This window comes from Myotis daubentonii, chromosome 11 (assembly GCF_963259705.1).
Source record: "Myotis daubentonii chromosome 11, mMyoDau2.1, whole genome shotgun sequence".
NCBI classification, from domain to species: Eukaryota; Metazoa; Chordata; class Mammalia; order Chiroptera; family Vespertilionidae; genus Myotis; species Myotis daubentonii.
Window position 1 is genome coordinate 66280294 of NC_081850.1, and position 14338 is coordinate 66294631.

Sequence of the window (14338 nt, forward strand, 5' to 3'; positions counted from 1 at the left end):
CTGCATTGCGCACGCTCCCTGGCTCGCAGGAGCGCAGAGCAGTGCGCCTGCGTGCCGCCGGCTGCGCATGCGCAGGCTGTCGGCGGCCTTCGGCGGTCGGAAGGGGAGTTCAAGGAGACGGGGGCGACGCGGCTGCGGCTGCCTCGTCCGGGTCGGGGTTACCGACATCATGCCGGGGATAGTGGAGCTCCCTACTCTGGAGGATCTGAAAGTGGAGGAGGTGAGACTTGTCCGGGAGGCAGGCAAGCGGGGCATGTGGCTGAAGTTTCCCGGTCCTGGGCCCAGCCCTGCTTTAATTCAGCGGACCCTGGGCCCAGGCCCCCTTACCCCCAACCCCCCAACACAAACAGGTCCACCCCCCGGACGCCCCTTCCTCAGCTCCGGGAGTCGCCACTCCAGCCCGCTGTGGCTGGTGAACTCTCCCCCCTCCCCCACAGCGACCTGCTTCTTACTGTGAGTTACAGTGGGTACTTTTTTATTAAGCACCAACCAGGGGCACTTTACTTACTTCATGTCACTTAATACTCAGACCTCCCTGCGAAGTAAGCATGCAGCCCCGGCTGCTCACAGTAGCGTCGTCGGTGCAGAGTGCATTAAGAATGGAGGTGGAAACCCGCAGGAAAAGGAGATGGTATTGGAGAGTGAAGTTGCTAACAGCCCTGGGGAGGTGTTCGGCAATAGGCCATTTAAAGCACTCAGTTATTCAAGAGGTACAGTTTGAGTAATTGCCGTATGAGCATACACTGGAAAACAACAGGCAATGTCCCTGCCCTCATAGAGCTTATAATCTAATAAGGAGACGTTCGAGGAGCAATGACGGCACAGTGTAGCTAGCGCTGGAAGTGAAGACCGTATAATACCAGGATAGCAGACCCGAGCAAGCCTTTCCCAGACGCCAGGTGGGATTTCCGAGCATCCTTCCAGCGACACCGAGGAGGGATATGATTGGTCTCGCCATGTTGTAAGTTAGGAACAGGTCATGAGCGAGGACGTGCTTTGCCCAAGGTCACCTGGCTAGTTAGTGGACGAGCTGGAATAGGAACCCAGCTCTGACTGTAAAAGCCATGCTTTTAAGTGACTCTTTGGGGCAGACCCTTTTCTATTTAGGAAGACAAGTGCTATTGACGTGTCTCTAGTGTTGGTGGGAAGCAGCAGCCGCTGAGCCGGAAGAGGTAGCTGGGCTGAGGCAGGGCTGGGAAGCAACCTGCACAAGGCCAGACTAAGAATTTTGGACCTTATCCTGTAAGTGAGGCGATGGGGGGAGGTGGAAGGTTTTAAGGCAGAGGAGTGGCAGGATCAGGCAGAAGAAAAGATCAGGCCACAATGAAGGAGAGAACAGCAAGACTAAAATTAATGTGCCAGAAATTATATCCCAGGCACTGTATTAAGTGTTTTTACCCCATTTAATCTTATATGGCTGTGACAATGGCAACTGTTTTTTTTCTCAGATGAAGAAATTTTTAGTTGTGTTCAGGGATGTTACCATAAAGTGAAATTTGCTAAAAGGTGGAGGCGGGGGTTGGGTGGGGGTGAGTGCTGCCAACAGTCAATCTTTTGTTTCTTGCCCCACTGTTAAGCTGGCTTGCTCTCAACTTGCTGTAGTTTTCATTGGAACTTTAATTTGGTACCACAAACATCTGAGGTTTCACTTTCTGCAAGTATTCTATATCTAGAATACATTTGCCTTTAGGCTTCACACAGTTAAATTGAGAAACAGGTAATCACATAAATAACTAAAATAAAAGACAGTGTAATTAAATGCTATGGAAGAGGGGCAGACGTGGTTTAAGAGAGTAAGATTTGCAGTTGTCGCTAAATTCTAGTCCTAACTGGTCAGTTACCTTGATTAGTCACTTTTAGCATTTGCAGACACCGTTATTTTATTTGTACGATGAAGTGATTCCAGCTGTAGAATTAATTTCCTGAGGCTATAAAGGGAGCAGAGCAAACACTTCTTGGGCATAATGTAAGAATTATAAGCAGAGATGGAGTGAAGAGCTTTCTAAGCAATGGTAGGATCTGAGCAAAGGTAAGGAGATGGGAAAAGGCAGAGGACCAAACATGGGTTCTGGGACCAGGGAGTTCCGTGTTCTGAGAGAACAGCAAGAAGTTCCCGTTTGAAGTGTCATGGGTGATTTGGATCCAGAGGCTTTGAGTACCCCATAGGAAGTTCAGGCTTTATGCTTCTGTTAAACCCGAATCCTTCCAGGGTTTTGTTAATTTGTTTCAGTAGCAGAGTAAACTAAGAATTGTCTTTTAGGAAGATCACCGCAACAGCTCTGTGAAGAGTGGGTTGGAGAGAGGACAAGAGGGAGACTAGTCTTAGTGGCTGTTGACCCCAACATAATGGGTGACTGAGCATAGAGAGGAAAGAACAGATTTGTTTAGAATTGATCAGACCTAGCCAAAACTTAGGTATCAGAAGCAGGAAAGGTTGAGGAATCAATGTCAGATTTGCAGCCTGACATTGGGACCGAGGAAGCGAGAAGGAGGATGAGGCTGAGAGGCAAGTTAAACACATTTTGGACCTCACTGACTTTTGAGTGATGGTACACCCTATGGGGAAGGTAGTCAGCAGCTTGGGCTGGAAGATCCTTGTACACATTGGCAATTTTCTGTAAAAAACACAAACTAATACTTATAATGTGCTTTCTGTGTGCTAGGCACTGTTCTCAATATATTAATCATAACAGTTCTATCAAATAGGTACTATTATCCTTGATTTTACAGAAATTAAGTAAAATATAAGTCATAGTATAAATTAAGTACTATAAAAAGAGGCACTGACATGGTTTCAGGAAGAGAGAACAGGACTAGATGATTGGTTGTAGATTGTAAGACTTTTTCTGCCTCTTTTCCACACCTGCAGAGAACATAAACCTGTGCAGTGAGGCTGTTGTGAGGATAAATGAGGAAGGAGGTTGAAGTTCTGTGTTCTTTGAGACAAAGGGAGCTGAATGAATTGAGAGGGTATTCACAGTGAGCAGCTGTGAAAAAAGGATGTTGTTTCTGTTGGAATTCCTCAGTCTCAGTGAAGAAGCAGGTGAGGGGAGATGATGACATTCTGAAGTTCTGTGCCACCTCAGTGATAGTGATGTCATGGGAAGAGGCCTGGTTGGAGGTCATTCTCTGGATTCCAGTTCTGTGGTTTCCACTGACCTGCTATGTCAGCTTGAGCACGTCTTTTTCCTCAGGATAGAGTCAGTGTGTGGCTCTCATTCTTTATTTCCCTGTGATAGCATATGTTACATGCTCGGCAACATGGGTGTATCTAGATTTTGGTAGGACCTCGACTTTTATAGGAAAATAAAGCAAAGAATTACATTGTCTTTTGGGGCATGATAGCTATGAAGGCATTTGAGTTATTAAATCAGCCATTTAAAGATATTTTAAGGCATTTGACAAAGAAATAAATATAGCTAGCTTAATTTTTAAAATATATTAAGTTTTTAAAAAAAGTTTGTGTCTTAATTTTTATTTTTCCAGTTCTTTATAGGTAATATAGCAAAACAAGTGTGTACCACTTAATTAACCTAAATAAACACTTATTAATACAAAATTTTACAGATTTTTAAACAAATTTACTAGCATTGCCATGGCAAATTTCACTTATATCATAAGTAAGTAATTGCTTTGATAATTGTAACAATTGAAATATTAATAGACATAGTCATAACTTTATTTTCCTCTTTCTGTAGTATATAGATGAATTACTCTCTTCATTCATCTTTCTTTGCCTTTTAGTTTAGTAATAATTTAAGCTAAGCTGGGTGAAATTCATAAAATAAATTATATAATTTTTATTATAGAAATAATAATTATAAAATTTTCACATAAAACTCCTTAATAAAATATTTGCAAATAAAATCCAGTGGTATCATAAAACATAATATACTGTGACAGGCTAGATTTTATTCTAGATACAATGGGTCAGTTTTAGAAAATCTATTAATGCTCTGCCTTACATTTATAGATTAATGAAAAGGAAACCTGAACATTTCAGTCTTTCCTCATGGAGAAAACATCAGTAAAACAAAACCAATTAGGATCAGAAAGAAACGTTATTAATGAGGAAAATCTAAACAACAATATCGCAGACACTAGCAGCAAATGTCATTCCAAACTTTGAAGTTAAGAAAAAGGCATGGGTGCTGCCACCATCACTGTTCATCTGTGCTATCCTGGAGGTCTGGGTCCGAGCAATAAGATGGGAAAGAGAACAAGAAAGGAAGGGTGAATATCAGAAAAGAGAGGAAGCAGTTTCTATTTGTAAGTAGGATTTTTTTCACTAATTCTTTTGAGTTTTGCATCAGAATTGACAAGAGTTCAGTAAGGTATAGCTAGAGAGAAGATGCAGTGTACACATAAGCAGTAACCAATTTGAAAATCTAATAGAAAAAAGATCCTTGTTAAAGTACTGAGGAATGAACAAGAAATGTGCGGGGTTCCTATGTGAAGGAAACTAACCAAGGGACACAAGAATGACCTGAATAAGTGTAGTGACATACTGCATTCTGGATGAGAAGGCATGATTCATGTATTCTTACCTTATTTGTAACTATTGTATCCCCAATACCTGGCCCAGAAGTGAATATTCAACAGTTACTTCTGCTAGACACTATTTTGGGTGCTTGGTGAACCAAAGTAAATGTTAAAATTTCACTATAGTTTGACATCTTTATTGGATCTGTGTTGAAAAATCCATATCCTCTTGGACCTTACATTTCTAGCAGTCACACATAGGGTGACCACTGATGCAAGCTTACATGAGATGATTAGAGAAAGACTCTGAGGTGGAAAATTTGAACAGAGACCCAGTAATGTAAAAATGCTCTTTTAATTTAATATATAACTAAATTTAATGCAGTTCCATTGCAATTTTTTTTTTTTTTTTTTTTTTTTTTTTTTTTTTTTTTTTTTTTTTTGTGGAGGGCGGTGTTTGTCTGGAAGAATAGCCAAGACAATTTTGAGAAGGAAGAATAATGGGAAGGATGGTCCTCCCAGACAACAAAGTGTTCTGATAAGTTATAGTAATTAAAACATTGTGGTACTGGCCCAAGGAAAGGTACAGAAAAGGCCAGCAGGGCCGTGCCTGCAGCAGCTGGTAGATAGCCAGGTGCTGCTCAGTTCCTGTGAGCCGCTGTAAGCTGCCCTGGTGCCTCAAAAAAGTACTGGAATCAAGTGAGACTGACAGTTGTAGGGATGCTACCTGGGATATACTCAATAATTTTTAAAAATTCACATTTTTTAGTACTTTATTATTAGTAATAACTTGCTGGATGACATGATCGTACTGATGCTTTCTAGTCTCTCATCTTTTGTGATTGTGCAATCTTCTGGGGATTTTAGATATCTTTCTACTATTAGATATACTCTACTATTCTGGCACCTGTATTAGTTAGGTATTAGCTAATATTCTTGTACACTCTGATATTCTATCACTTCTGATCCTGGAGAGAAGACTCATAAAAGCTTCCCAGGGTTGATTTCTCCCATTACACCCAGAAGCCTCCATCTTTCTTCAGAGCTCCCTTTGTTCTACAGACTAAGGATTCTGTTAGGGCTGCCATTTCCATGTCTAAATGGGGGTATGAGAGGGTCCTGAAGGTGGATAAAGCCATGGATGTGAAAGAGCGTTGTGATCTCCAAAGCAGTGTAGATAAGATCATCAAGGGTCATTAGGGCAGTGCCCTTGTCTTTACTTTTTTTGGCAAAGTCATAACAGCTATCTTTGTGTCCCCTCTGCTTTGAAGCCTGAGGTGAAGTTGAGGAAGCCATGTCCTAGTCACAAATCTGTGCTCTTTCTCCCATGCTCCTTTCCCCAGGTGAAAGTCAGTTCAGCTGTGCTTAAAGCTGCGGCCCATCACTATGGCGCTCAGTGCGACAAACCCAACAAGGAGTTCATGCTGTGCCGCTGGGAAGAGAAAGACCCGCGGCGGTGTTTAGAGGAAGGCAAGCTTGTCAACCAGTGTGCTCTGAAGTTCTTCAGGTAAAAATCTTTGCACATCAGTGCCTAGTTGATTGAACCATCCAGGTACATGTATCTCGGTGAACATCAGCTAATTAAAGGAAAGGATCATTTTAGTGACTAATGTTAGTAGGCAGAGCAAGTCTTCAAAATCAGAGAGACCAAAGTAAGCACACAATAACTGATAGTTATTTTTGTTATTTGTTTTTATTATTTGGCAAGTTTTTAATCTTCATGAATCTCAATTTCCAAATTATAGAATAATACCTATCTTATACAGAATTGTTAGGAAAAGTTTGAAAAGGCACATAAGAACAACTCAGCTCAGTGCTCGCTAGCTGGTATCCCTAGATTGTTATCATGGCCATTACTACAGAACACACAGGATGGAAAGAGAAGTGTGTTCAGAGTCAAGTTTTGGGTAGGCCACTGTGCTTGATACCATAAGTAAAAAAAATCCAAATTGTAGTTGTAGAAAAATGGTTTAACAGCCATATTAATCAGATCTCTACTAAAAGGGATTGGAATTTAACTCCAAGGGATTTGGCTCATGCAACTGTTAAGTCCAGAAATAGGACTGGCATTCGGCAGGGCTGGATTCAAGGCCTTAAATAATTGCACAACAACGTGTTTTTTTCCTCTCCTTTCCCGATCTCTTAGTTCTGCTTTTCTCTGTCAAACTTATTTTCAAAGAGACCCGTTCCTTGTTATAGCAGAAATGGGCACCAGCTTCTCCAAGCTGCTATGCCACTTGCTTAGCAGATGTAGACACAGAGTGCCAGTTTTTCAGTAATATGAGCAGAGGTCCCTGGACTGAGTCTGATTGGCCTGGCTGGTTGACTTCATATGCTTATCTTTGAATTAGTTGTGTTGCAGGAGATAAATGCTATGGTTGGTCTGGCCTGAAGTGGGAGTAGGCTTAGCTTCATCTAAACCACATTGCTGGGAGATAGGAAGGGTTGTTTCCCAAAGGAAAATTAGAAGGATGTTACAGAAGAATGGGGAATGACTGCTGGCTAGGCAAAACCCACAGATGTCTGCTAAATGACGTTAGAGGAAAAAATCAAATTTTGTCACATAATGGCTGGCTTTCTTTTTTTGTTTCTGCTGTCTTTGTCCACATGCAAAGATATTTTTGTGGTTAAAATAGTGTGTCTACATTTTAAAATTGATTTTTCACTTGAAACTGTTGGGAATGTTCTTTCAGGTTGTTATAGTCTCTTCATGGTCATCATTTTTACTGACTATATAATATTCTATTGGTGGATAAACCAACCATAATGTACTTGACCAAATCCTATTATTAAACATCATTGTTGATTCCAGCTTTGATTGTTTTGGACAAATCTGCAGTGATTACCTTTGTGTGTAGATCTTTTTCATTTTTAAATTAATTCCTTGACATAAATTTCCCAACAGTGAGATTATTTTATAAAAGGCTTTAAACATTTTTACATCCTCAGCACTGAATCTTGGTATACCTCACCAGCATTACATATTTAAATATTTGGTAGGTACAAAATGGTATTCTTTTTTTTTTTTTTTTAATATATTTTATTGATTTTTACAGAGAGGAAGGGAGAGGGATAGAGAGTTAGAAACATCGATGAGAGAGAAACATCCACCAGCTGCCTCCTGCACACTCCCTACTGGGGATGTGCCCGCAACCAAGGTACATGCCCTTGACCAGAATCTAACCTGGGACCTTTCAGTCTGCAGGCCAACGCTCTATCCACTGAGCCAAACTGGTCAGGGCCAAAATGGTATTCTTGCTTGAATTTGCATTGATTTGATTTCTAACATTGCTTATTTTTTAATTTTTCTTTAACTTTTTTTAAATTAAGAGTTTATTTGAGCCAAAATTGACAACATTGCCAGGAAGCAAGATCTTAAATACTTCCAGATTTTTTTATTTTCTGAGAGAACTTTGGCAAAGCAAATATTTGTGTGTGTGTTTTTCTTTTTTAAGTGGGAAATATTTGAATTTCACGAGTTCCTGAGGTGTCTAATTGCCTCCAGGAGAGGAATTTCTCACTGCTGAACTTGCTTGTTGTAGGTATTGGTAGATGACTGTTGGATACGGGTGCCAGGGTTCCAGAGCCCAGAGCAGAGACTAAGTACCAGAGTAGTGGTTCGCAGACCTTCTTCTACAAAACTCCCATTGGAAACAGTAGCTCACTGACAGTGATTTGCAGTATCACTTGCGAATCACTTTTATGCACCATGGAAATCCAGCCAGGTGTGGCTAGAGGCAAATCAGAATAGTTCCCTAAGGCTTTCATAGTCCTTCTTCCTTCCTGTTGCACACCCCATCACCCTCAAGGTTATACTTGTTATACTCAGAATACCTGCAAAGGGTACATAAGAAACGGATACCAATGGAACCAAGCAGAAATACAAAGCAGATTTTTGTGTTTCCGTAGACCATCTCTGAGGTTGTTTCTGAGCCATGATAAATAAGATTCCTATGTTGAGTGTAGCTAGAGTCTTGGAATATGACAAGCAAGTGGTTCCAAATTACTCTTTTGGGACAGGAGATGTTCTGCATTTCTTCCATGGCCTCAAATACAGCTTTTACATAAAATAACGGTATTTTATTTATGCTTTAGTTTGCATTTACTTGATTACTAGGAAAGTTGAACGGTAAGAGAAGGGGAATTCTGCAAAATAATTAATATGCTACTTTGCTTCTTCGTAGAGAGCACCAAATATAATTTAACTTTATTACTGACAACAGTAATCTCTATTTTTTGTTCTTGCATTAATAGAATGAGGACCTTGAGCTTTTGAGGAGTGTAGGGCATTTTGCCTCTAACCTGAATGCTCCCAGGATCTTCTGCTTGGTAGTTTGTGTATTTGCTTTTTATAATCTGTCTCCTTTGCCATTATCTGTCCCCTCTGACTTCTATCAGCATGCCATCTCTGCTTATGCCTCTGTCTCTTCTAAACTTGCTAAGTTGATAATCTTTAGAATTGGATCTAAAGAATAAATAGGCTCCAAGTGAGGAGATCTGTTCCTATTTCCCCCCACATTTCTGTTTTTCATTGTTTTGCAAAGAACCCCCCTAACCTACCCTTCTTTTCCAGGCAGATAAAGCGTCACTGTGCAGAACCTTTTACAGAATACTGGACCTGCATTGATTATAGTGGCCTGCAGCTATTCCGTCACTGTCGCAAACAGCAGGCAAAGTTTGACGAGTGTGTGCTGGACAAGCTGGGCTGGGTGCGCCCTGACCTGGGAGAGCTGTCCAAGGTAAAAAGAGTGTCCTGCTGGCGTCTCACTCTGCTCACTTTCCCACTAAGGGGAGGTTAAGGCTGGAGGTGGTCAGAATAGGGTTCTCTGCGAGTACAGGTATGATGTGAGAAATCCAAATTTACCTAACAGGTTAATTAGGGAGTGATTATGCACAGTCCCGAAGGGAGTTTAACAGAGATGCTCCTTTAAATAGATCTTCCAGCATGTGCAGATTTGTTTGTGGGCAATTAACTAATTGAAGAACAGAAGGGAGTAGATGAGGATAAACAAAGTGTTAGGGGACAGACACATTGTTGGTTGAAAACATTGAGGTTATGGTGGAATTCAGTGGGGAAATAGGATCGGGGTTATGCCAGATTTTTCAGGAACATACCTAAGGTAAACAAAGTACATGCCTGTAGTTAAGTTTTCCTACCCTTTCTCCTGTATTTCCTGCCTCAGTTGTGATACCACCACATGTTGAAACATCAGAGCTGGAAACCTGAATGTCTTTTTTCTTCTCTTCCCACTCTTTCTCCCCTCTTCTACAGTCATCATTCCTATAGATCAGCAGGAAGAATTGTTGAATCCTCTCAGTGTCCCCGCTTCTTGGACAGGAGTTTCTAACCTGGGCTACGTGTATTTCTGGGAAGGGAGGTAGATCAATTCGGATTTTAGAAGACAGTGCATCCTCTGACATTGAAGAATTTAGGAAATAATTATATCTTCATGATAGGCATGATCTGTGTGGAAAATAAGTGTCACTTTCTTTTTAAAAACTTTTTAGGGGCTCCCTGTGCCTGCCAGATAAAGTGTCCTCTCTATATCCTGGCATAAAAAGCCCTTCCTGACCCGTCCCTGCTTCTTGAGCCTCATCACCCTGCATTACCTCTGGGACAGCATACGTACCAAGGCATGGAGGGAAAACTCAGGTTTTAGTGGAGACAGATAGTAGATTTGAATCTTGGTTCCACTTCTTAATTGCTATGGGATCCCAAGCAGATTGCTTAAAATTTATTATCATATCAGGTATGGCGCCTGTGTTAATCCCAGTTTTCTGTGAAGATTAAGCTAGAGAGCCCACGTGAATCTCCAGCCTTGTGCTGGGCACACAGACCACCAGTTACTGTCCATTTCCTTCTGTGGGTGTATATTGTCTGTGGTCTTAAGCTCAGTGTCATAAGAAGATCGATGGCTTAGCAATTTGTTTTTACTGTCTGGCTTGATTATTTTACTTCAGATACCTTCTTTTGCTGCACTGAACAAATCTTTAATAGTTGATAATTCTAAGTTGGAAAGAAGTGGAACTTGCATATTTAATAATGAAAACTACCTTTTCTCATTTCTGTCTTTCATGAAGAGAGAATTAACAAATCATGCTGTTAAGAAAGCATATTTATTTAGGAGTCTGTGTGTTAACATTTTTAAAACCCTAAAAAAAAAAAGTTTTGTTTCCTTTTTTCAAAAGTTATTTCTTTAAGGGGATTATCAGTTTTAGTTATGCTGAAATCAGTATCCAGTCTCCTTCTGTCAGTTGGACAAAACCTGACTTTTAGCTTCATTCACTTTTTTTTTAATCCTTACCTGAGGATATTTTTCCAGAGAGAGGGGAGGAGAGAGGGAAAGACAGACAGAAATATCGATGTGAGAGAAACACATTGGTTGCTTGCCTCCTGCACGCACCCTGACCAGGGCCCAGGCAAGGGAGGAGCCTGCAACCTAGGTATATACCTTTGACCGGAATCGAACCTGTTCCCCTAGTGATTCCTACCCACTTGTCTAGTCTCAGCTCTCATGTCATGTCCTTTGAAGTTTCTGACTCTCCGAGGAAGAATTGCTCTTTCACCTGTGATTCTATCATCCTGGCAATAGTAATATTGAAAAGGAATTATGGAGCACCTGCTGTTTATACATCAGGCACTTTTTGTATATGATCCTAATAACCTTGGGAGCTCGTGGCCCCATTTTTAGAGATAAGAAATTGAAGGTTAAGTAGGCTGCTCAAGGTCAATTACCTAGGAATTCATTTAACCACATACTTCTGCACCTTTTTTCTTTTGAGTGTGGTGCAGAAGAGAAAGTTGTTATTGTTCTTTCCACAATCATTTGTCTTTTAAAGAGTTCCTTTATTGCCTTCAGTTTGAGAAAGAGTTTTCTCAATTTATTTCAGAGATATCTTGAATTCCTTAAAGGAGCTTCAAATGCCAGCTGGGCATTTGGAATTACTCTCTCCAGCAGTAAAGAACCATTATTGATCTCTAATTACAGCACAGAGATGAGAACCTGTTTTAAAAACAAACAAAAGACTACTCTGGACTTGTAGTCAGAAGATTTGGGTTCTGGCACCAGCTCTGACATTTACCGTGTACCTTTATCTTAGGCAAGTCAGCCTCCCTGTCCTCATCTGTGAAATAGCGATAATAATGCTTTGTAGGGTGGTTATGGTAATAATTACTAATTGTGTACATGAAAGCTCTGTTCATGATATAGGAAGACTGATCTGGTCATGTTATGTGGAGTGACTGAAGAGTTCAGACCTCTAGATAACCAGACAGTTAATAACTGTGGCCTTGTGTCTGTCTTCTCTGGGCCTATTTCCTCATCTTTAAAATGAGAGCAGTTTCTGCTGGGTTTCCAATAGAGATTTTTGTGGCCATCTGAGGGGATAATGTGGGTGTAAACACTTTCCATCTCTCTCTCTGTTCTACAGTTCAGTGCTCCACCCTCTTGCCTGGCCTGTGAGCTCAGCTCTCCGCTTCTGTCCAGTTTAGCTTCTGCACCTTCAGCCTGCAGATGTGATTGAGTTACTTCCCTGCTTCAGGTTTCCGTCAGGTTAAAATTCAAACACCTTGGCATAGCCTACCCTTCATCCTCTGGCCCCTGCCTACCAGTGTAACGTGCTATGGAAAAGCACAGGCTTTGGACACAGACCTTGCTTTGAGAATTAGCTAGGTAGCCACAGTGAACTCTGCAAAATACCCCAGGGCAGGGGTCCTCAAACTTTTTAAACAGGGGGCCAGTTCACTGTCCCTCAGACCGTTGGAGGGCCGGACTATAGTTTAAAAAAAACTATGAACAAATTCAGCAACAGGCAGCGGTGGCAAAAACACCCGGCGGGCCGGATAAATGTTTTCGGCGGGCCGTAGTTTGAGGACCCCTGCCCCAGCGTGTGAGAATGAGGTGGAACAATGTGCCCAGCATCTCTTCTGACAGCACTGGGTAGTGGTGAGGTGGGTGCTCCGTTTTCCTCCCCTCTCCATGCAGCCTTTGCTTTGGCCATTCTAAAGACATGCCTCTCTGCCTACATATGGACTGTTTACTGGGAATCTTCCTAATCTTCCTGTTGGCTCCTGGCTTCCTTAATCTCCTTCAAGATTAAGCTAAGTGTTGCTCCCCACCCCACTTCCCCCCGAAATAGTCCAGGCCCCTAACCCTCAGGACAGGTTAGGTGTGTGGAGTCCTTGCCCTCCTAGCACTCGGTTTGTGTCACGGTTACCGTAATTTGGTGAGGAAGTCGCAGTTGATTTTCTTGTCTGGCTCCCTCACTAGACTGTGCCCCTTGATAACAGGGTATATCTTGTTCCCTTCTGTGTCCCGAACTTCTGCCATGTGGAGTGACACAAAGTGAACCGTCTTAAATGTTTACTCAAGGGTTGAATGAGTCTAAATGTGATTTGCTGGCGCTCAGAGAAGAGGAGTAGTTGGGGCAGAGAAGCAGAGAGGAAACAATGGGAGGCGTCTGGGGTCACAGACCACTCCACCTGACTTTCACCTGTGCGTCTTTCCTCTTCACCCCTCGCAGGTCACCAAAGTGAAAACAGATCGACCTTTACCGGAGAATCCCTATCACTCAAGAACGAGACCAGAGCCCAACCCTCCAGTAGAAGGAGATCTGAAGCCTGCCAAACACGGCAGCCGCTTTTATTTCTGGACCATGTAAAGATGGGTCCATGGCCCACACTCAGCCACACACCCAGACAATGGATGAAAACTCACACGCAGTTAGCGTCGACTGATAGAGTTCTTTCCGGGATCACAGACATTAACAAAAAGTTAATTTATGTGACTTGGCAGTTATTCTATACCATTTCCTGGCCATTAAAAAATTTAAAGGAAACAGTTGTATTTTATTATGTTTTATATAACCTTTTGGCCTTTAAAGATGACTTCCCCTTGTGTTTTCTTCTTGTGGTCCTGCCTGTGCCTCTCTTGGCTTTAAGTAGGCATTTGCCAATGTGGCAGTTTGTTGGTAGAGAAATGATGATGGAAAGGCTTTGTTACCTGAGACAGCTGCTTGGGGAAGGGAGGAGAAGATGTTCACACATTTTGGAGTCGACTCTCTTTCCCATCTGACCTCTGAAATAGATTTTCTTAAAGGTCATACAAGGGGAGTGTCCAGCATAGGAGAAGCAAAGAAATGTTTGAGCCTGTGACTCAGGCCACGGGAGGGGCCTCCTGGCCGAGTCCTAGGCAGTTTTGCTCAGGGTTTCTTAAAGAACCAAACTTCCACCACTTCCCCTTGATATCCCATCCTCAAGCATTATAACCCAGATGTTTTTCCTGATAGACCAGGGAGGTGGACGCTGAGCTCTCAGCTCCAAAGCCAGGAAGTCGGGAGGTCTGAGTGTCAATTCCAACCTTGGGTGTGTTCCTTAACCTCTTGTGAGAGGTTGAATTTGAGGACAAACTAAAGGGAACATGCTTATCTACCTCCTGAGCAGGTTAAAGCCACAAGTATTTATAAAGCTCTGGTTCAAAGCCCTATTATGTCTTTATTTTCCCCTTTCATTCAGTTTCTTTTTCACTAGTAGGCTATTTCCTCTCCACTGTCTGGGTCACTTTACACCTGGTTGAGGCTTGAAATTGCATATGACCCTGAGTGTCATTTCAACTCCCAGGGTGTGGGTTTCCGATGTGCTGAGTTCAAAAATGTGAAGTCATCGCATAAGAGTCTTTCTGAAGACCTTTCCAACTCCCCTTCTACATGGTCTAAGTGGGGAGATTGCTGGGAGGCCTTGGGCGGATGAGGTGCAGGACCTGTTGCTCCAAGTGTTCGGACACTAAAGACAGAGCACTGCATGGTCTGCTTTCCTCCATCCTCACCCTGTTTGACCTCACAGTTGGGATCATTTTAG

General features: G+C 42.1%; 1 protein-coding gene across 1 annotated transcript; it reads left to right on the forward strand.

The window, feature by feature from the left end:
* Positions 1 to 58: 58 nt before the first annotated feature.
* Positions 59 to 13320, forward strand: NDUFA8 (NADH:ubiquinone oxidoreductase subunit A8). Its single transcript, XM_059657754.1, has 4 exons — positions 59 to 220; positions 5826 to 5989; positions 9056 to 9221; positions 13006 to 13320. The coding sequence occupies exons 1-4, from the start codon at positions 68 to 70 to the stop codon at positions 13141 to 13143; spliced, it is 621 nt and encodes a 206-aa protein (XP_059513737.1). The 5' UTR covers positions 59 to 67; the 3' UTR covers positions 13144 to 13320.
* The last annotated feature ends 1018 nt before the right edge of the window (positions 13321 to 14338 follow it).

Coding starts and splice junctions, on each gene's coding strand:
- NDUFA8 (XM_059657754.1), top strand. CDS start 68: ATGCGCAGGCTGTCGGCGGCCTTCGGCGGTCGGAAGGGGAGTTCAAGG. Junction 5,990..9,055: donor TGTGCTCTGAAGTTCTTCAG/GTAAAAATCTTT, acceptor CTTCTTTTCCAG/GCAGATAAAGCGTCACTGTG. Junction 9,222..13,005: donor ACCTGGGAGAGCTGTCCAAG/GTAAAAAGAGTG, acceptor CACCCCTCGCAG/GTCACCAAAGTGAAAACAGA.